Source organism: Schistocerca cancellata, chromosome 5, assembly GCF_023864275.1.
Source record: "Schistocerca cancellata isolate TAMUIC-IGC-003103 chromosome 5, iqSchCanc2.1, whole genome shotgun sequence".
NCBI classification, from domain to species: domain Eukaryota; kingdom Metazoa; phylum Arthropoda; class Insecta; order Orthoptera; family Acrididae; genus Schistocerca; species Schistocerca cancellata.
The window spans coordinates 663,267,426-663,289,380 of NC_064630.1; the positions used below are offsets into that span (position 1 = coordinate 663,267,426).

The 21,955-nt window shown below is 39.3% G+C and overlaps 1 protein-coding gene across 1 annotated transcript in view; it reads left to right on the top strand.

Moving 5' to 3' along the window:
• Positions 1 to 21,955, top strand: part of LOC126188749 (structural maintenance of chromosomes protein 1A-like) — a 261,744-nt gene that overhangs the window by 117,682 nt on the left and 122,107 nt on the right. The window contains exons 13-14 of the mRNA XM_049930359.1: positions 2,920 to 3,101; positions 14,353 to 14,475. Coding sequence (XP_049786316.1) covers positions 2,920 to 3,101; positions 14,353 to 14,475 — 305 coding nt within the window. The remainder of the gene's footprint in view (positions 1 to 2,919; positions 3,102 to 14,352; positions 14,476 to 21,955) is intronic.

The following is a 21,955-nucleotide window of genomic DNA, read 5'->3' on the forward strand; positions in this document are numbered from 1 at the left end:
CTTCATTTGCACTTTCTACACAAAAGTGCTGAAGATATTGAAGAGATAGGCAACTGAGTGAAGGCAATTATTGCTGCTAATTAGAAACTCCATCATGGTAATGCAATAAACCACTGGCCGATGACTACCTGCCTTGGAATGGCATTGCAAAATTTCCCTAGGCCCCCTACAGTACTGAAGTGGCCCAGCAGAGTTTTTTCAGTTTACCTCAAATCAAGACAACCTTCAAAGTTCAATGCCCAGGCATGGTAAGAGAAATTGGCATTGAAATAATTTCTGTAAAAGGACTTCCAGGGCACATTCCAAGATGGAAAATTTGTTTACAGAAGCATTTCAACACTTTTTTTTGTGGTCTTCAGTCCTGAGACTGGTTTGATGCAGCTCTCCATGCTACCCTATCCTGTGCAAGCTTCTTCATCTCCCAGTACCTGCTTCAACATACATCCTTCTGAATCCGCTTAGTGTATTCATCTCTTGGTTTCCCTCTACGATTTTTACCCTCCACGCTGCCCTCCAATGCTAAATTTGTGATCTCTTGATGCCTCAGAACGTGTCCTACCAACCGGTCCCTTCTTCTCGTCAAGTTGTGCCACAAACTCCTCTTCCCAATTCTGTTCAATACCTCCTCATTAGTTATGTGATCTACCCATCTAATCTTCAGCATTCTCCTGTAGCACCACATTTCAAAAGCTTTTATTCTCCTCCTGTCCGAACTATTTATCGTCCATGTTTCACTTCCATACATGGCTACACTCCTTACAAGTACTTTCAGAAACGACTTCCTGACACTTAAATCTATACTCGATGTTAACAAATTTCTCTTCTTCAGAAACGCTTTCCTTGCCATTGCCAATCTACATTTTATATCTCCTCTACTTCAACCATCATCAGTTATTTTGCTGCCCAAATAGCAAAACTCTTTTACTACTTTAAGTGTCTCATTTCCTAATCTAATTCCCTCAGCATCACCCGACGTAATTCGACTACATTCCATTATCCTCGTTTTGCTTTTGTTCATGTTCATCATATATCCTCCTTTCAAGACACTGTCCATTCCGTTCAACTGCTCTTCCAAGTCCTTTGCTGTCTCTGACAGAATTACAATGCCATCGGCGATCCTCAAAGTTTTTATTTCTTTTCCATGATTTTAATACCTACTCCGAATTTTTCTTTTGTTTCCTTTACTGCTTGCTCAATATACAGATTGAATAATTTCTTTTATCTCATCATACATCTCATGAATTTATTCATCATCTGCAGAGCTAGTTGGCATATAAACTTGTACTATTGTAGTGCGAGTGGGCTTTGTATCTATCTTGGCCACAATAATGCATTCTCTATGCTGTTTGTAGTAGCTTACTCGCATGCCTATTTTTTAATTCATTATTAAACCTACTCCTGCATTACCGATATTTGATTTTGTATTTATAACCCTGTATTCACCTGACCAAAAGTCTTGTTCCTCCTGCCACCGAACTTCACTAATTCCCACTATATCTAACTTTAACCTATGCATTTCCCTTTTTAAATTTTCTAACCTACCTGCTCGATTAAGGGATCTGACATTCCATGCTCCGATCCGTAGAACGCCAGTTTTCTTTCTCCTGATAACGACATCCTCTTGAGTAGTCCCCGCCCGGAGATCCGAATGGGGGACTATTTTACCTCCGGAATATTTTACCCAAGAGGACGCCATCATTATTTAACCATACAGTAAAGCTGCATGCCCTCGGGAAAAATTACGGCTGTAGTTTCCCCTTGCTTTCAGCCGTTCACAGTACGAGGACAGCAAGGCCGTTTTGGTTATTATTACAAGGCCAGATCAGTCAATCATCCAGACTGTTGCCCCTGCAACTACTGAAAAGGCTGCTGCCCCTTTTCAGGAACCACACGTTTGTCTGGCCTCTCAACAGATACCCCTCCGTTGTGGTTGCACCTACGATACGGCCATCTGTATCGCTGAGGCACGCAAGCCTCCCCACCAACGGCAAGGCCCATAGTTCCAGTTTTGAAAACCTTAAATTGTTTGAGCTGATGTCTGCAATAAAATGTTTCCCAAATTTGCACCATTACTCTTTATACAAACCCAGCATTCCACCCAGGGTTTCCCAATATTGCATGAGTTGTATGAATCTGTTACAGACATAGAAATATGGTATCATGAAAATCTACCTATGTAAATTGAAGGGAGTGACTGCTATCAGCTGCAGTGGGACTTTAAGCAGAATCAGCAGCAATGAAAAAATGTGTACCGGACCAGGATTTAAACCCGGGATCTCCTGCTTACTAGGCAGGTGCGGTAACCAAAGCACCATCTGGGACACAGTGTTATCGCAACTGCACGGTCTACCTTGGTATGCCTTAAGACCAATCCGCACTCCCACTAAATGCCATCTATCTGCAGTCCTTTTCTTTTACACTCCTGTCCCCTACTTAGAGATTCCCACAGGAGGTCGGATGTATTTGTGCATTTGCACTGAAGAAAGTGGATCCATTGCCTAGTCAGGCTTATGAATTATTTAAATGCTTGGTGTCTATTCCTACGAAAGAACAGACACCACGTAGATCCAGCAGCTGTGAAATGCTGTATGTAATGTCCCACTGCAGCTGATAGCAGTCATCCCCTTTCAATTTACATATAGTATTTCACAGATGCGGGGTATGCATGGTGTCTGTTCTTTCGAAGGAACAGATACCATGCATTCAAATAGATCTACACATGTTTGTGATATATAGGTTAGTTGTTTTATATGTACAACTTGCTTACATATGTTGATAAAGGATTTGATGTGGATGCTGTGCAGTGGATTGTCGACAAGAAAAGTTTTCTATTTAAAATATTGTGTTCAAAAAGAAGTGTAATTTTATCACTTGCAATTTTTGAATATCATGTAAGATAAAATATTTATATTACTGCAGACAAAATAGACCTGTGGACGAAAATACTGAGGGAAAAGCAAGATATGTATGAGGATCTGCAAAAGGAGGAGGAAAGGTTGAGTATTGAGTTAGCAGCCCATGATGATGATTCAGCTACTCTGGACAGAAAAATAAAAGAAGCAGAAGCAAGAGGAGAAATCCTTTCAGAAAAAATTAAACAGGTTATTTATTTTATTTATGTAGTCTTTTTATCACTGTATATTATTAAGACTTTAACGTATTTACAGTTCTTGCTTCCCAATAAAAAGTAAAAAGTTGCAGATATTGTGTGCATGTGTATTAAAATCTGCATTTCATTTTTGATTGGAGCTTTGGCATTCAATGCTGTTGGGTACATAAAATTTACAATATAGATCTGTTTTGCATTTTGACTTCCTGTGTTAAAATTGATTTCTGTTATGATATGAGTAAAATTTTATATTGTTTCTGGGTATGAATGGTTAATATGAGTGATTCAAACATTACTGTAGAAGAAACATGATCACTGACAGAATCCAGGAGCTGCAGAGAATAGCATTATTAGCACTACATCGCAGTGGCAGTATTGCTAACCAATATAAAGGGTACCACACCTGACTTTGTGACTTCATATATTACCTAAATGGAACAATGTGAATAAATTAATTGGCCAGGGATGCCGCTACATCACGGGCTTAAACAGTGTGCTGGAATACATAATCAGTAAAGGTCAATGAAAACCACTTTCAATACAAAGTTGGGTTTTTTATTAAACAGAACATGTATGTTTTTTCTGCAGAAATCGAAACTGGAGATACAACTTGGTGATAAGACATGGTTGTAGTGCCCTAAACATAATTATTAATAACATATAGCCCCCAGAAATTTCAAGGTTGTACATGACATCCAGCATGGAGAATACACTCACAAATAACTGGTAACATCATGTCCGATGAACCTGTTTCAGCTCAACAGATGTTCAAAGTGCCCGCCATTTGCATCGTGCACCTGTGGAGACAGTGTACAAGTGAACATTACAGAGATTGTAGTGCTTCTGCATGCAGTGGTAATACATTGTTATGTATCCTCTGCTGTCTTTGGGGGTTCATGGTATACACACACTGAGAAAGTAGTCTAATGGCATCAAGTCGGGGGATTGGGCTGACCAGTTCACAGGACATCCCCATCCAAGCCACCAGTTTGAAACATTGTATCCACAACTTCCCTGGAAACACGTGTGTAGTGTGTGGGGCATCCTTCAAGCTGGTATGACATTGATAGATGTGTTTCCAATCCCGCGACTTCCATGAAAAGGGGTAGAGTGTCTTGCAGAAACGATGCATATTGCCTTCAGGTTAATGTTCCCTGATAAAAATGGGAGCCTACAATACAGGTACCAGTTATGCTGAACCCAACATTGACACCCCACTATTGTTAATGAGGTAACACACAGAGCAAGTAGGGATTTTGCATGGATCAGTAGTGAATGTTCCACAGATTCACATGAGCACGATTTGTGAACAAAGCTACATCCACAAACACCATATGATGGAGGAAGTTGGGACAACCTTGCAACCAGTTAAGTGCAAAATCACAGACTTCAATGTGGTATTCAAAGTCATTCCCACACAGTTCCAGGTGGAGTGAGATACAACATGGATGAAATGGATGGCAGTGCAAAATTCTCCACATATTACTATGACTTACCCAGAACTGTGTGGAATCAGTCGTAGACTCGCCTCAGGACTGTGCACTACAGCAACCAAAACAGCAATTTTGTTGTTGTTGTTAGTTGTTGTGTTTGTATGTTGACTGTTTCTGAATGCCTAGCTGCCATTTTCAGGCATTGGAAATGGTATGATGTGAAGGAGGCTGCTGATGTGGGTAGCATTCAGCATACGCTGGTACAGCTGTGGTTGCATTTCTGTGACATTCACCATAAATAAACATCATATCTAGTTTTTCCTCATTACTGGAGACTAGCATATAGATGAGATGACCACAAATTTCACATGCCACACCAAAACAGGGAAAGTACAATCCAAAATGTATGTGCATCACATTGTATTTTCCTGTTTGACCCTGATGGCAGTACAGCTGGCCCAAACACCATCATACGCTAGTAGATTGAACAGTGTAGGTAGAGTGTGTGTACTGTTAGTGGTATGCTACACCAGGCTGCAGGACAGTGCAGGCAACCCTTGTCCTGCACATTAGCGTAGAAGCTGTGGCACCATTGTCATCCTTTAAAGTCTAATATTTTAGAATGTATGAGGCTTATAACATTGAAACCAAGTTTGCCATCATTAGTTATAGCTCTAGAAAAAACATAAATGTTCCATTTAAAAAACCTGACTTTTTGTGGAAAGGGTATTCTTGAACCTTTTTTGTCTGAAAATATATGAGGTGGAAGAATTAGATGCAACACCCCCACCCACAATATAACTCAAATTTTTCAGCATCTGGCTTCATTCCATGAGCTATTTAAAAGTGGCTCTAATTTTTTTGTTTGGTGGTCCAGTCAGGACAGAACCTTGTTTCAGTGTTATTTTATTTGACAGAAGCCTGTTTTTAAATAAAAACCCAAAACAAAAATAAAATCACAGGAAAAAATGCACATAATTTGAACTCTTAATCCCATTGCCATACTCTGTGGCTGTGGTTCCCAACCTTTATGAGACTATTATCCCTAAATGAAGACATATAGAAACCAATACCCCTACAAGGTGTAGTATGTAACTAAAAATTAGAGTGGAGAAAAATATTGTTTATCCTATTTTTAAAATTACAGAAAAATACAAACATTTGATTAATGTTCAACACATGGAACACTTTTTTGTAGGTGCTGTATTAAAGAACCGATCGAACTTGGAACACAATTTACAATGTGCACTGGCTGATAACGGGAAGGCCTCGGACACGGCCAACCATTTCAGCTTAAATTTGGCAGATCGCTTGTATACAACCTAAAACGAAGGATTCTAAGATATTTTGGCTCAATATCCCCCCACCCACTTTTGTGAAAATCATCCCCTATGGGTTATGGTGAGCAATCGACCCAAAAATGGCAGGATCGATAGATAATTGTAAATAGAGCATTTTTCATCATCAGATATGGGGTCCGAAAATGCATACTTTTCCAGAAATTGAGTGAAGATAATATTACAACTGCTGCTTATGTACCCACATGGAAAACGCTTTTCGGTGAGAGCGCCGATAGCAATTATCTATCGATCCCACAAGTTTTGGGTTGATTGCTCCTCATAACCTTTAGGGGCGATTTTCTCAAAAATGGGTGGGTGTTGAGCCAAAATACCTTACAGAGTCCTTCGTTTTAGGTTGTACACAAGCGACCTGCCAAATTTGAGCCGAATCGGTTGGCCGTGTCTGAGGCCTTCCCCTTGTGAGACCAGAAATGATGAAAGTCAATGAGATGGGTCGTATTGGTTATTTCTCGGAATCTTTTTTATATTCAGTTTGGTCTCAGCCAGTGCATATTGTAAATTGTGCTCTAAGTTCAGTCAGTTCTTTACTTTTATTTTCATTGCCACCATCAGTTGCAAATCTACTTTCACACCTATAAGTTGTGGAGAATGAGATCAATATTCTTAATTCATTTTCTTATAATAATGTATACTCATCACCAAACTTTCTTCAAAATGTTGGTAATACTGTTTTAAAGAAATGTGTTAAAAGAAATGTGTTTTCAGTGTGTTATCTGAAGCCAGCGTTTTCAGTGTGTTATCTGCAAGCAGTCCCAGAAATTCTGCTTTGGCTGGAACTTCACTTTCTGAAAATATTCCTTCATTCACTGAAATCAGTTTTAAGGGCCAGGCATTTACTAGTTGATTCTCCGTTTTATGAAAGTAGTGATAAAATTTATTATTCTATCATTATGACTAAGAATTGCAACATACTTTATTGGATCAGATACATGGATGATATCCTTTGTTTAACTGATGTACCTCCAGCAAAAATTGATCAGTGGCATGCAGATATAAACACAATAAACGAAAATATAAGGTTCACAATGGAGAAAGAACATGAAAACCAAATAAAATTCTTAAAAATAACCATAAAAAAGAAAACAAACTGCATAGCTTTGAAATTTGCAGTAAACCTACAACAACGGGCACTGTCACATATTAGACTTCAAATCACTTACACTCAGAAACAATCATCAGTCAGGTACATGCTTCATAGACTCAACACAGTACCACTCAGCACACAAAACTCACAGAAAGAACTAGACATCGTCAAACAAATAGGAACAATCAGTGGATCCAAAAGCAATCTAGTCACAGAATTAAACAAAAAAATTATACAACAAATACAGTCGATAAACATGACATACTCTGCCATAAACAACAAAACACCACACAAACAAGTACACCTAGCAACAGAACAACAACAACACAAAGAATACATGAAAACAAGAAAGAAGATTCTAGATGGTACACAATGACCTACAATCACAAACACATGCATAAAAAAACAAAACGTTTTCATAAGACAAGGCAATAACCAAGGCATTCAAAACAGACAGTTCAATCCAAAAGAATATACCAGACATCTACTAGAAAGCAGGAATATACCAACCTACAATACAACACATGTAATGGAAGATATGTAGGAGAAACCAGCGGAACATTCAACACCTGGTGCTAATAACATATTAGAGCCTGGAAATATGGGACAAGCCCTCAACTTTTGCGGAACATCTGTGAGAAAATAGTTAGAATAAATAATGAAAGACACCTCCTAACCTTACAAGAAAATTATGACATATACAAAACAAAGGCTGAAAGGAAGATCACTACATAATGACCAAGTGAATATGACTAACCACTAACTGTTTAACTGATTGATCATGTAATAGATGGTAATCCCAATAAATGATCACAAATCACATTCCTCTCACAAGAATATAAATTTATTTAAAAAAAATAAAGAAAATTCACAAATACACACAAGCAACAACAACAACAACGATAACATAACTTACTTCAGCACACATACCGTATTTACTCGAATCTAAGCCGCACTTTTTTTCCGGTTTTTGTAATCCAAAAAACCGCCTGCGGCTTAGAATCGAGTGCAAAGCAAGTGGAAGTTCTGAAAAATGTTGGTAGGTGCCGCCACAACAAAATTTTTTTTTTACTTTATTGTTATTTTAATACCTGTACAAATCAGGGAGGTTGGCAGCAGCACACTACGCCGCTCTTCAGCCATAGCGTTTACAATAGTATAAGAACGGAGAATGATAATGAACATAGTGACGGGCAAAAGAGAGAGGTCACAGAGACACAAAAAACATGGAGTCGTTCACACGTGACGATAACAACACTGAAAACACGTTGACACGGCGCACAGAACACTGATGAATCCGACGGCACAAGTGAACGTAGTAGCGGGACGGCGGACACCAAAATCACTAAACGACGTTACACACACGAGACACAGAAGGCGATGATCTCCGGCGCGCGAATGTTCACTATGCGTGTGCAAGTCCGGGGACCTGCCAAGAGAGGAGGAGGAGGAAGGGGAGTGGGAGAGCGAGAGGGGAGAGCAGGGATGCCACGGGCAGGGGAGATAGGGGGGAGGGAGGAAGGGGGAGGGGAAGCCCGGGGGACGCCACAACTAACTTATGCCGTCGAATATATGTAGCACTGCACAGGCATGCTTTGTAGGCACAAAGATAAATACTGGCACCAAAACCTCTGCGTCAGTAAATAAATTAAAAAAAAAAAAAGGTGGAAGACAAGTTTTTTTCTCCGACCCGAGTTTCGACCACTGCATTTTCATACATTATCCAACGAAGTAAATACAAATTCCGTATTGTTCATCTTCGAATGTAGCAGAATTTCAATGTACCACGAAAATCCGACTGGCAAGAGTGTTTGGGATGTTTGTCAATATGGCCAACTCTACGTTCTGAATTTTTTCCTACCTATGAGAAGAGATGGTTGCTAATAGGAACCTGATGAAATGTGAATCACATACAGTATTCTCTTCACCATAAGAATAATATGAATATAAACATTTTGCCATGTATTCTTTCGTGTTTGCTGCTATCTCATTTAAATCCTGCCTACCTAATAAACTACGAAACTAGAGTGAGACAATAGCAAACGCGGAAGAATATACGTATCGTGTCATGTTTATATTCGTATTATTCTTATGCCTAATAGTGATACAGTCAGAAATGAAGCACGGCAAGTGACTAGATTTTTAAATCTAAGATGACTCTTAATTTCTGTGCAGAATTTGATGTACTAAAGAAGCGGGCGCAAAGATTTTCAAACGGAGAAAAATTTTCGCCAAACTTTCGTTCAGAACATGTTATATCATACGCAGTCTATTATTTGGTTCTTGTTGATCATTATCGAAGAAAGCAGCAGTGTAAGTAACTACAAATAGCAGTCTCTTGCCATTGTTTCGCTAATGAGACGATTCCTCTCTCTTTTTTTTTAATTGTAAGCGGCGGTAGTGCGCACAAAAGCAAGCCATGCCGCGAGCGGCGACAGGCCATAAACACGCACTATCAGAATGCGACAAACAATGCATGACACTGTACAGTAATGCATTTTCAGCTTAGAGTGACGTAAACACCTATAACAAAGAAAACGGCACTTATCAGATCAAAGCAAAATAAGCAAACGATTCAAACCAGACGAAGCACGTGAAAAAGGAAGGGTACCCGTATAAATACGGACGGAGCGCCTGACGCATAGCAATGGCTACCTGGTAAAGCTTAACTGCTAAGCTTACGACTCGAACCAAACTACTGTAGCTGTATCGTCATTCATTCGACCTAAACTGTGTCTCATATTACAATGGACCAACTTTTCTCTCCCCCTTGAATTTCGAGTCTCAAATTTCAGGTGCGGCTTAGATTCGGGAAATTTTTTTTTTTTCCTTTATTTCGAGTCTCATTTTTCAGGCGCGGCTTACATTCGAGTGCGGCTTACATTCGAGTAAATACGGTACATTCAAAGAAAAAAACAATTGAAAGTGAAACAGGTAACACTTACGGAATGAAACAACACTAAACACACAAAACATGGCAGTTAAACTGCTATACTTTGAAAGCAGTGACAAAAAAGAAAAGTGGAAGCTTACAACCAGTTTGCCACATGAGAGAATGCTGTCTGGCTTAAAAACAATGAATTAGATGCTGAACTGTGAGTACTTCTTGGCTTAAAAATAATGAATTAGATGCTGATTTGTAAGTACTTCTCCATTTTATTAAAAAAAAAAAACCTCAATGAACTGTTTTAAATCTGTACCCCACAAGTGCAAACGATAACCTGTTATGTGCGAATGAAAAAAAATCATGTAGTATTTCAGGACACCCACTACATATACCTTGTGACTAATGCAAAACACGTCTGGGTGAACAAGATAAATAAAAAAAGACTTAATGCGAAGCATGTATGAAATAGTATTTTTCACTGTTGACATAGAGCATCATTTTCAGTTCTGGGAAGAATGAAACTTCTTGAATTTCAGCCATGTGTTGGTAAAGCTCCAGTTTGCATAGAAAACTGGCAACTTTATCTTGTACTGTGAAAATTAGACCATATTTCCTAGCAAGTCATTGTGAAGTGTGCTTCTACAAATAAAATCACAAGGTATAGCACTTTGGAAATAAATATATTATGTATTATTTTGGCATATAAGTCTTCTCATTCCCTGTCCTCACCATTTCCAGAAACAAAGTGGTTTCTTGTTGAAGCTTGAGCACTCTATGCAACACCTTGCCACATCTCCACTACGTGAGTCAATCAGTGCATCTTTTTTTTTTCCCCCCCCCCAACAGTATTCTTCACTGACCAGGAAACATCATCAGCACATATGGTAGTGTCCAGCAATTGCAAGAACAAGTATTATTGTTGCAAGAACAAGTATTATTGTTTCAGGTCATCATTTTTTGTTTTCGACAATAGACAAGCAGCTGGAAACAAGATGCAACGTTGATCGATTTATCTGTAAATAAAACAGTTTTACGCACCAGTCATTTATTTATTTTCCCACTATCCATTTCAATGGTTCACACCATCATTTTCAGGTGGAGAATTGTTTAGTTACACATCTAGTGGCAAAAAGTCTTGATCTTACTTCACTGAGTACCATGTCCAAAATTTCCAAACTCATGTCCCCAATGTGACTTCTAATTTTGTTGTTGGTTGTTGACTGAGATACAATATCTTACTCATCTTTTACACATGTTGCTCTCAGAACTAGCTTCACCATGTCTAGTAATGAAGGACTGATGAGATCCTATCCTATTGCATGAGATGTCTTGGTTTCAGTGACTTAAAGAGTGATTTGATATGAAGCTACAAGACAAGCTTTTGTTGACTGGAAAATGTAGCCTGTTGAACGCACACATGAATGTATGAGTGCAGCTTATTTGCATTTGAAGAAATCAGTGTAATATCCAGGGAACTTTACATGACTGCTTTCAAAATTATCTTTTAATTTGCTGTGTTTCGTATTCTCTGCTGGTAGCAATTTACTGCACTAAACACACTCAGGCTAATCTTATGTCACCCCTTACACTCCCAGGTGGCATGGCTCCTAAAAGAAGGAAAAAGTGTTTAAAGTTCAATTACGTAAGAGCCAGAAACTTACAATAATGCATTTAAAGAAAAGTTTAGCAAAATTGTAACATTATTAATCAAGAACATAATGCAACTGACGTTTACAGTATTGATTAAGTGTGGGTTTATGTCTGTTTGAAATTGAATTAATGCAATTTATATCTTGACATGTACATATTGCCTCAATTTATTATAAAGCACCTTCAGTAGTCTGGATTATATATGTATTCACATGCTGCTTGAGTCATTTATTTAGATGTGCATGGATATAATTCAAAATCATCAACACAGTATTGCTAGACTCTCTTGATCATAAGTTTAATATGGATGTCAACATTGTGCTTTGAGTCCCTGACATTGCATATTGAATCTGTTGCTTGTTAGACAGTATTTCGTCAGTGTCTCAAATACTACTCAAAATAGGAAACAACAAGCAGCAAGTGAATATCTGACAGTGCCTGAATACGGTGTGACAATTCACAAGGTTGCTCATAATTCATAAGCAGCTTTTTGTTGCAGCTGCTGTGATCCTGTGACTGCCTGTATTCATATTATGACAATGTGTTCTCGTTAAGTATGTAGTCAAAATGCAAAGAATCTAAACAACATAAAGAACATTATAGACAAAAGCAGGTGTTATTGGATCCTAAGGATAATAATCGTCCCATAAAAAATTAATAATAATAAAAAAATTGAAAATAGGTCATGTGTGGTATTGACTGTGTTCAATATTCATGGTTCAGATACAACAAATCTTAAGAGTCTTTGAGTCTCAGTGAAGTAAGATCAAGACTTTTTGCCACTAGATGTGTAACTAAACAATTCTCCACCTGAAAATGATGGTGTGAACCATTGAAATGGATAGTGGGAAAATAAATAAGAGTCTTTGAATACATTTGATACAAATTTTTTGGACCATCTCTTCTTGTAAGCAAGCAGTTCACTGGAAAGACTTTCCACTGCACATTGTCCTACATTTTACTTTTCATGTTACCCACCGACAATAGGTTTTTCCTCTCTGTTTAAATGACAGTACAGTGCAGTAAATGCTGCACTTGCAATCTTGACTTACTCAAACTGTGACCTTGCATGCGTTCCAACTGAAACCACTATGTGCGATGCAGCTCTGCATGTCACAGTGCTGTCCTGTCCAAACTGACTGTGTATGAATGCTCTGCTTCTTTTGATGTACTCACAATTGGCTGAATATGCTCGACATGGCACTCTCGTTATGGATATGTCGTAACATATGTAAATATTAATTGTTTGGACACTTATACATAAGACAAATCTCAACAGGCAACAAAGGTATGTAAAAGTTATTTCAATACATTGCTGTTGCAGATGCAGCAATATATAACACAAAGTGCACCAGCCGAAAAGTAGCAGCATTACTCGTAAACATTATTGTATTCGTGACCTTAAAGAAGGAAACAGACATGGGCACAATGTTCTTGAATTGTAAAAATGGAGGATGGAAAGGGATTCACTAATTTCTCACAGGGGCTTGATCTTCTTGACACTTTAACTAAGGACAGAATGGGCTTCAAAAATCTCTTGCAGATGACTGCAGCTGATTTGGAAAGACTGCTGAGAGATTTATTGCATTGCATTGTATTGTATTGTATTTTCATTGGTCCTGTTGTCTACAAAGCAGCTTATGCATAAGACATTGGACAAGTCAAGTTATAAATATACAGCTGAAAGTCATTTCTAGGCATATGTATTTAAGGTTACAATAATACACTTTATACAAAAGTATTTATATAACACACTTCATAAATTTAGGGGGATGAATGTCAAAAAAAGACAATTTCAGACTGCCAGTTTCTCTTTCCCTTACATTAGTTATCACACTTCACACTCAAAATTCGCTGCTAATTTATCAGACAATGGGCAGTGAATTACAAAACTTCTAAATCATAATAAATATGACCACTGATGAATAGACAGCCACACATCATCAAACTGTGACGTGAGACTATAAGATGGAGAAGACTCAAAATGTTTTACCGATTAGTTCCCCTGCAATCATTTGAGAATGATTGGGGGGGGGGGGGGGGGGGGGGAAATATGTGAATCCAAGTTTTTTGATTTTTAATTTTTAATGTAAAATTGCTTACAACAAAGACTTGTTGCAATGAATGTGCTTAGTGAACCAGTACATACTAAGTTTACAAGAGGAGTGCTGTTACGGGCAACACATCTGTATCATATGTGTTCAGGCGGCAGCTTGGCAAGCACAAGTGTCGTAATAAAATGAGATAGGCAGACAGTGATATGTAACACAAGCTGTAGATTTTAAATCTGTCGTTGCTTGATTGCAAGCAGAGCCACTCACCATACTGTGATGATAGTGGATATTTTCTCTTTTCATGTTAATAACGCCATTTTAACACAATAAATTTCATAGATTTCTGTAAGGATTGTTCTCACTCCAAATTCCCTCTACTTCACAAGCTTGCAACCACTGTATGTCCATATTTGAGATCATAGACCTGTGTGTGCAACTTCTAGTCTGCTCTGAAAAAGCCTGCGTGAAGCACTTGCGGAACTCATTTCTTTCCTTGCTGTGAAGTAATTTTTAGAGTGTAACAGTGTACGTCATTTATGTTGATCTTATTTTGATTACTGTTCAGAGTGGCATCAGAACAATGAGAAAGATAAACATATTTATGTTCAATAGTTAAAAAACGGCAATGCTGTAAATTATCAATTTTTTACCCAACAGTTGGTACTTGAATAGGGAACATTTCAAATGAAGAAAGAAACTCCTTTCTACATTCACATTCCTTAATTACAGTCCTTTGGCAGTATCAGGTTGCATATAGTGTTTTCAATTTTGCAGATAGAGAAGAGAATCAGTACCAGAGATCATGAGAAGTGGATGTTGTTAACAACTATGGAAGTTCTTGAAACAAATTTGAAGCAGCAGCACCAACGGCATATAAAATATTTGTTCGAGAGCAAAGTATGTCTATAACAGTATTTGCTAAATATTTTAATGATAAAAGCCGGCCGAAGTGGCCGTGCGGTTAAAGGCGCTGCAGTCTGGAACCGCAAGACCGCTACGGTCGCAGGTTCGAATCCTGCCTCGGGCATGGATGTTTGTGATGTCCTTAGGTTAGTTAGGTTTAACTAGTTCTAAGTTCTAGGGGACTAATGACCTCAGCAGTTGAGTCCCATAGTGCTCAGAGCCATTTGAACCATTTTTTTAATGATAAAATCTACTTAGTTCTAAAAAAAAGTTTGTAGATAGACAATAAATGTGATACAAGCATTATGCCACTCATAAAAGTTGCCAAAATACCAAGTAGCTAAGTGCTCTCATTGTCAAATACGAGATCAGTATAGTTTGGGCAATTTGTGCTCCATTGTAAGCAATAGTTAGTTTTTCAGTGCTTCTCAATTTTTATGATGTCATACCTCTTGAACTATATGTCATACAAAGATATAAGTCTACAAGTACATTCAGTGGTTTATGTAGATACTGTCTGCAAAACATGTTGTGAATAGTTATTTCTAAAGAAGTAATAAATTAAAATGTCATGCATGATGCTGATGTTTTACTGAATGAACAGCAAAAATGTTGTAAACGATAAACATTTCTCCTTTCATTGTTTTGTTGGGAGGGGGAGGGGGGGCAAGTCAATGAGACAAATCACTAAATGCTCTTATTCTCAAATTCTGGATGAATATTGTCTGGGTATTTTTGTGTCCCATGAGTTATGCTACCTCAAAACATATACACAGTTTCTGACTGTAATAACAAATGTCTTACTGTGTTAGACCTTTGTAACATAAGATTGTATCTCTTCATGAGTAGATTCAGTCAGCATTTTAATTCAGCCAATAATTGCATGAAGCATTGAAAATGAAGTTTGTGTTGGTCTTGGAAGCTGTTGATAGATAATCTGCAACTGGGATTGGATGGATTGGATGACTGTGTTTGTGTTAGCCATGCTGTAATATAGATTAAAGAGATAGTCACAGTATCTCCCACAGTTTAACCCTGTAGCTTCCTACTGCAGTGCAGGCATGCTTCTATTCTTTGTTTTCTGGTATCAAAGCCAAAATGTTAAAATCATCCATTTCATTGTGCAGTTGGGACATGATTAGTGTCTTCAGAAGATTTTATTCTCTACAAGATGTAACACTTTTATAGATCTTACAAGAAATAACAGAATAGAAATGCATTGAATATTGAAATTTTGTTCTTCTATATATTTGAAAGATTTATGCCACCTGGAAGTTTTCTCCTCTCTCCATTGAGAACCAAGAGTGGTGTCACTATCACATTTCAGTTGCCTTCATAGCACTAGTTTCTGTGGAGAGTGATGTAAACTTCTGGTAGGCATGCACAAAACTTCTCATATTTATAGTATGGCTGTTGTATTTTTAAGAATATATAATTCAAGTGAATTTTGTAGCATAAACGGAAGGCAGAACAAACCTGCATCTATGGCAAACCATTGTGAACTGCACGGCAGAAGGTGCTTAGCATGCTACCACATGTTAGGATTTCTTCCTGTTCCAAGTGTGTATTGAGCATGAGAAGAAAACAAACAACTGAGCCTATGGGATCATTTCATATCGTATCTCTACGTCAAAGTATTTTTATGCATTGACTGATTCTAATTATGAATGCATTGACTGATTCTAATTCTGTTGAATGCCGCCAAGCGGGTAACTAACAGCGATGGAGAGCCTAAGGCAACAGACGATTATAATAGTGGGGAAATTGATGATCTAACTTGGAATGAAGTGGAAGAAGCCATAAAGAGGATGAAAGGGGGCAAGGCACCAGGTTGGGACGAAGTAACAGTGGATATGATACGAGCAGCAGGAGAAGTAGGAACCCAGTGGCTATACAGAGTGCTGAGGGTGGTGTGGAAGGAGAACAGAATTCCTGACGATTGGAAGAAAGGAATTATAGTCCCGATCTTCAAAAAAGGGGATAAAAGGAGATGTGAGAACTACAGAGGAATCACCCTGCTATGCCACTGTGGAAAAATCTATGAAAAGATCCTGGAGAAGAGAATAAGAAGCAGTATTGAAAGTAGACTGCAAGAGGAGCAGTACGGTTTCAGACCGGGAAGTTCAACAACGGACCTCATATTTGCGGTAAGGCAACTGCAGGAGAGGCACTATGAGTACGGGAAGGACTTAATCATGGCCTTTTTGGATATTGAGAAGGCGTATGACAGTATCTGTAGAGACAAGCTCTGGGATGTGCTGAACGCAAAAGGGATAGATGAAGAGATAACACGAAAAGTCAGAAAAATGTATGAGGGAAGTGAGAGTTGTGTGAAAGTGGGGAGGGAACGTACTGCATGGTTCAAGCTGGAAAATGGGCTGCGACAGGGAAGTGCACTTTCGCCTTTATTGTTTATTATTGTTATGGATGAAATCCTACAGCAAGTATCAGATGCAATTGGAGATCATAAAATGAAAGCAGTGCTTTTTGCCGATGACCTGATGTTATGAGGAAATTGCGAGAAGGAGGTGCAAGAGCAGTTAGATGCATGGGAGGCAACGGCAGCACAATATGGAATGCATTTCTCTGCAAAGAAAAGTGAAATAATCGTCACAACAAGGAAGAAGAATAGGCCAAATGTGGATATAACTTGTGGAGGGGAAAAACTACAAGTGGTAGAGAACTTCAAGTACCTGGGAAGGGTGATTGAAAGTAAGGGGGGAAACGCAATGGAAATAAATGAAAGGTGCAGAAAAGCAGGGCACTTCTACAAATGTATTAGGGGGCTTATTTGGAGCAAGGAGGTGCCACAGAAATCCAAGGGAATTATATACCGAACCTACTTTGTCCCCATATTGGCATACGGAAGTGAGACATGGGTAATGCACAAAAGCGACAAAAGTAGAATACAGGCTAGTGAAATGAAGTTCCGGAGGAACAGGTTAGGTGTAACAAGACGAGACAGATTGCGAAATGTGTATGTGAGGGAAAGACTAAAGGAGGAACCAGTACAGGACAGGATAGAAAAATCAAGACTGCAGTGGTATGGACACATGAAGAGAATGGATGAGGGAAGAATTCCAAAGAGGATGTTTGATCTGCAACTGGAGGGGAAGAGGCCCAGAGGAAGACCAAGGGATAGATGGGTGAAGGGAGTGAAGGAATGTGTGATGAGAAGAGGAGAGAACTGGACGAAGGTGGAAGAGGGGGAATGGTGGAAAGACAGAACACGATGGAGAGGCTTGTGTTCCCGACAGACCCAGCCAGTGGCTGGAAACTGTCCAAGATGACGATGATAAGTTATCACACGTGGCTACATTCGCATGTCAGTAGTTTTGTTATAATGACTGATAGTGAGTTAGTAAGCTATTGTATGTGCAATAAAGTCAGTTGCCCTCATGTGTCTTGCTGATTGGGCAAGTGTAGCTTATGATGTGCCCCATTCCAAACTGCCCCCTCCCCGAAACTACACCCCATCCCAAAGCTGTCCCCTGCACAGTGTGTCGGCATGCACGGCATTGCTGCCAAGCAGTGTGTGCAGAGGGATGTGGATAGGAGTGTGTATCCATGCACTGTGACATTGAAGTAGCACATGTACATTATGTAACAAATTAAATAATTTTTTAACATTGTTTATGTTCACTAACATAAACAAAGTTCCATTACCCATTTCACTGTCTTAGGGGTCAGGCTTTTCTTTGTGTAACAGACAGAGCTACTCCTGTATTTACATGCTGGCGAGGTGGTTTGGGTGCTCTGGATCCAGAGGGCTATGCCGCGGTAACGTAGCTACCAGCACGACCACCCATGCAGGACAGGCCAACGGAGAGAAGTCAGACAAAGTGTGTCCCACAACGCCCTATTGATAACCTGTTCCTGTCCAATCCTCATTCCTTATCATTTTCAATTTCTTACAACGTAGGGCAGGGAGGGCTCTAGAGGCATGGTGAAGCCAGTCTCCCTAAGGGAGTAAACCCAATACAAATCCAAGCCCTCCAGGTTGGGGGCTGATCATGGGGCTAACAAACCCATATCAGAAAAAAACAGAGGTAGGAACAGCTGGGCTGATGATACTGATGAACAACTCATGCAAGGAAAAGGACACCATAAACGGAAAAATGATATATACTTTGCTACTTGGAATGTAAGAACTTTGAACAAACCAGGAGCTCTACATGGACTCAAACAAGAGATGGAGAGGTACTGTATAGGAGGAGGTCAGATGGAAAGGAGATGGTACCATTGTTGTTGTTGTGGTCTTCAGTCCTGAGACTGGTTTGATGCAGCACTCCATGCTACTCTATCCTGTGCAAGCTTCTTCATCTCCCAGTACCTACTGCAACCTACATCTTTTTGAATCTGCTTAGTGTATTCATCTCTTGGTCTCCCCCTACGATTTTTACCCTCCACGCTGCCCTCCAATACTAAATTGATGCCTCAGAACATGTCCTACCAACCGATCCCATCTTCTGGTCAAGTTGTGCCACAAACTTCTCTTCTCCCCAATCCTATTCAATACTTCCTCATTAGTTATGTGATCTACCCATCTAATCTTCAGCATTCTTCTGTAGCACCACATTTCGAAAGCTTCTATTCTCTTCTTGTCCAAACTATTTACCGTCCATGTTTCGCTTCCATACATGGCTACACTCCATACAAATACTTTCAGAAATGACTTCCTGACACTTAAATCTATACTCGATGTTAACAAATTTCTCTTCTTCAGAAATGCTTTCCTTGCCATTGCCAGTCTACATTTTATATCCTCTCTACTTCGACCATCATCAGTTATTTTGCTCCCCAAATAGCAAAACTCCTTTACTACTTTAAGTGTCTCATTTCCTAATCTAATACCCTCAACATCACCCGACTTAATTCGACTACATTCCATTATCCTCGTTTTGCTTTTGTTGATGTTCATCTTATATCCTCCCTTCAAGACACTATCCATTCCGTTCAACTGCTCTTCCAAGTCCTTTGCTGTCTCTGATAGAATTACAATGTCATCGGTGAACCTCAACGTTTTTATTTCTTCTCCATGGATTTTAATACCTACTCCGAATTTTTCTTTTGTTTCCTTTACTGCTTGCTCAATATACAGATTGAATAGCATCGGGGAGAGGCTACAACCCTGTCTTACTCCCTTCCCAACCACTGCTTCTCTTTCATGCCCCTCGACTCTTATAACTGCCATCTGGTTTCTATACAAATTGTAAATAGCCTTTCGCTCCCTGTATTTTACCCCTTCCACCTTTAGAATTTGAAAGAGAGTATTCCAGTCAACATTGTCAAAAGCTTTCTCTAAGTCTACAAATGCTAGGAATGTAGGTTTGCCTTTCCTTAATCTTTCTTCTAAGATAAGTCGTAAGGTCAGTATTGCCTCACGTGTTCCAGTATTTCTACGGAATCCAAACTGATCTTCCCCGAGGTCGGCTTCTACTAGTTTTTCCATTCGTCTGTAAAGAATTCGTGTTAGTATTTTGCAGCTGTGGCTTATTAAACTGATTGTTCGGTAATTTTCACATCTGTCCACACCTGCTTTCTTTGGGATTGGAATTATTATATTCTTCTTGAAGTCTGAGGGTATTTCGCCTGTTTCATACATCTTGCTCACCAGATGGTAGAGTTTTGTCAGGACTGGCTCTCCCAAGGCCGTCAGTAGTTCCAATGGAATGTTGTCTACTCCGGGGGCCTTGTTTCGACTTAGGTCTTTCAGTGCTCTGTCAAACTCTTCACGCAGTATCGTATCTCCCATTTCATCTTCATCTACATCCTCTTCCATTTCCATAATATTGTCCTCAAGTGCATCGCCCTTGTATAGACCCTCTATATACTCCTTCCACCTTTCTGCTTTCCCTTCTTTGCTTAGAACTGGGTTTCCATCTGAGCTCTTGATGTTCATACAAGTGGTTCTCTTATCTCCAAAGGTCTCTTTAATTTTCCTGTAGGCAGTATCTATCTTACCCCTAGTGAGATAAGCCTCCACATCCTTACATTTGTTCTCTCGCCATGCCTGCTTAGCCATTTTGCACTTCCTGTCGATCTCATTTTTGAGACGTTTGTATTCCTTTTTGCCTGCTTCACTTACTGCATTTTTATATTTTCTCCTTTCATCAATTAAATTCAATATTTCTTCTGTTACCCAAGGATTTCTACTAGCCCTTGTCTTTTTACCTACTTGATCCTCTGCTGCCTTCACTACTTCATCCCTCAGAGCTACCCATTCTTCTTCTACTGTATTTCTTTCCCTCATTCCTGTCAATTGTTCCCTTATGCTCTCCCTGAAACTCTCTACAACCTCTGGTTCTTTCAGTTTATCCAGGTCCTATCTCCTTAAATTGCCACCTTTTTGCAGTTTCTTCAGTTTTAATCTACATGTCATAACCAATAAATTGTGGTCAGAGTCCACATCTGCCCCTGGAAATGTCTTACAATTTAAAACCTGGTTCCTAAATCTCTGTCTTACCATTATATAATCTATCTGATACCTTTTAGTATTTCCAGGGTTCTTCCATGTATACAACCTTCTATCATGATTCTTAAACCAAGTGTTAGCTATGAAGTTGTGCTCTGTGCAAAATTCTACCAGGCGGCTTCCTCTTTCATTTCTTAGCCCCAATCCATATTCACCTACTACGTTTCCTTCTCTCCCTTTTCCTACACTCGAATTCCAGTCACCCATGACTATTAAATTTTCGTCTCCCTTCACTATCTGAATAATTTCTTTTATTTCATCATACATTTCTTCAATTTCTTCGTCACCTGCAGAGCTAGTTGGCATATAAACTTGTACTACTGTAGTAGGTGCGGGCTTTGTATCTATCTTGGCCACAATAATGCGTTCACTATGCTGTTTGTAGTAGCTTACCCGCATTCCTATTTTCCTATTCATTATTAAACCTACTCCTGCATTACCCCTATTTGACTTTGTGTTTATAACCCTGTAGTCACCTGACCAGAAGTCTTGTTCCTCCTGCCACCGAACTTCACTAATTCCCACTATATCTAACTTTAACCTATCCATTTCCCTTTTTAAATTTTCTAACCTACCTGCCCGATTAAGGGATCTGACATTCCACGCTCCGATCCGTAGAACGCCAGTTTTCTTTCTCCTGATAACGACATCCTCTTGAGTAGTCCCCGCCCGGAGATCCGAATGGGGGACTATTTTACCTCCAGAATATTTTACCCAAGAGGACGCCATCATCATTTAATCATACAGTAAAGCTGCATGCCCTCGGGAAAAATTACGGCCGTAGTTTCCCCTTGCTTTCAGCCGCTCGCAGTACCAGCACAGCAAGGCCATTTTGGTTATTATTACAAGGCCAGATTAGTCAATCATCCAGACTGTTGCCCTTGCAACTACTGAAAAGGCTGCTGCCCCTCTTCAGGAACCACACGTTTGTCTGGCCTCTCAACAGATACCCCTCCGTTGTGGTTGTACCTACGGTACGGCTATCTGTATCGCTGAGGC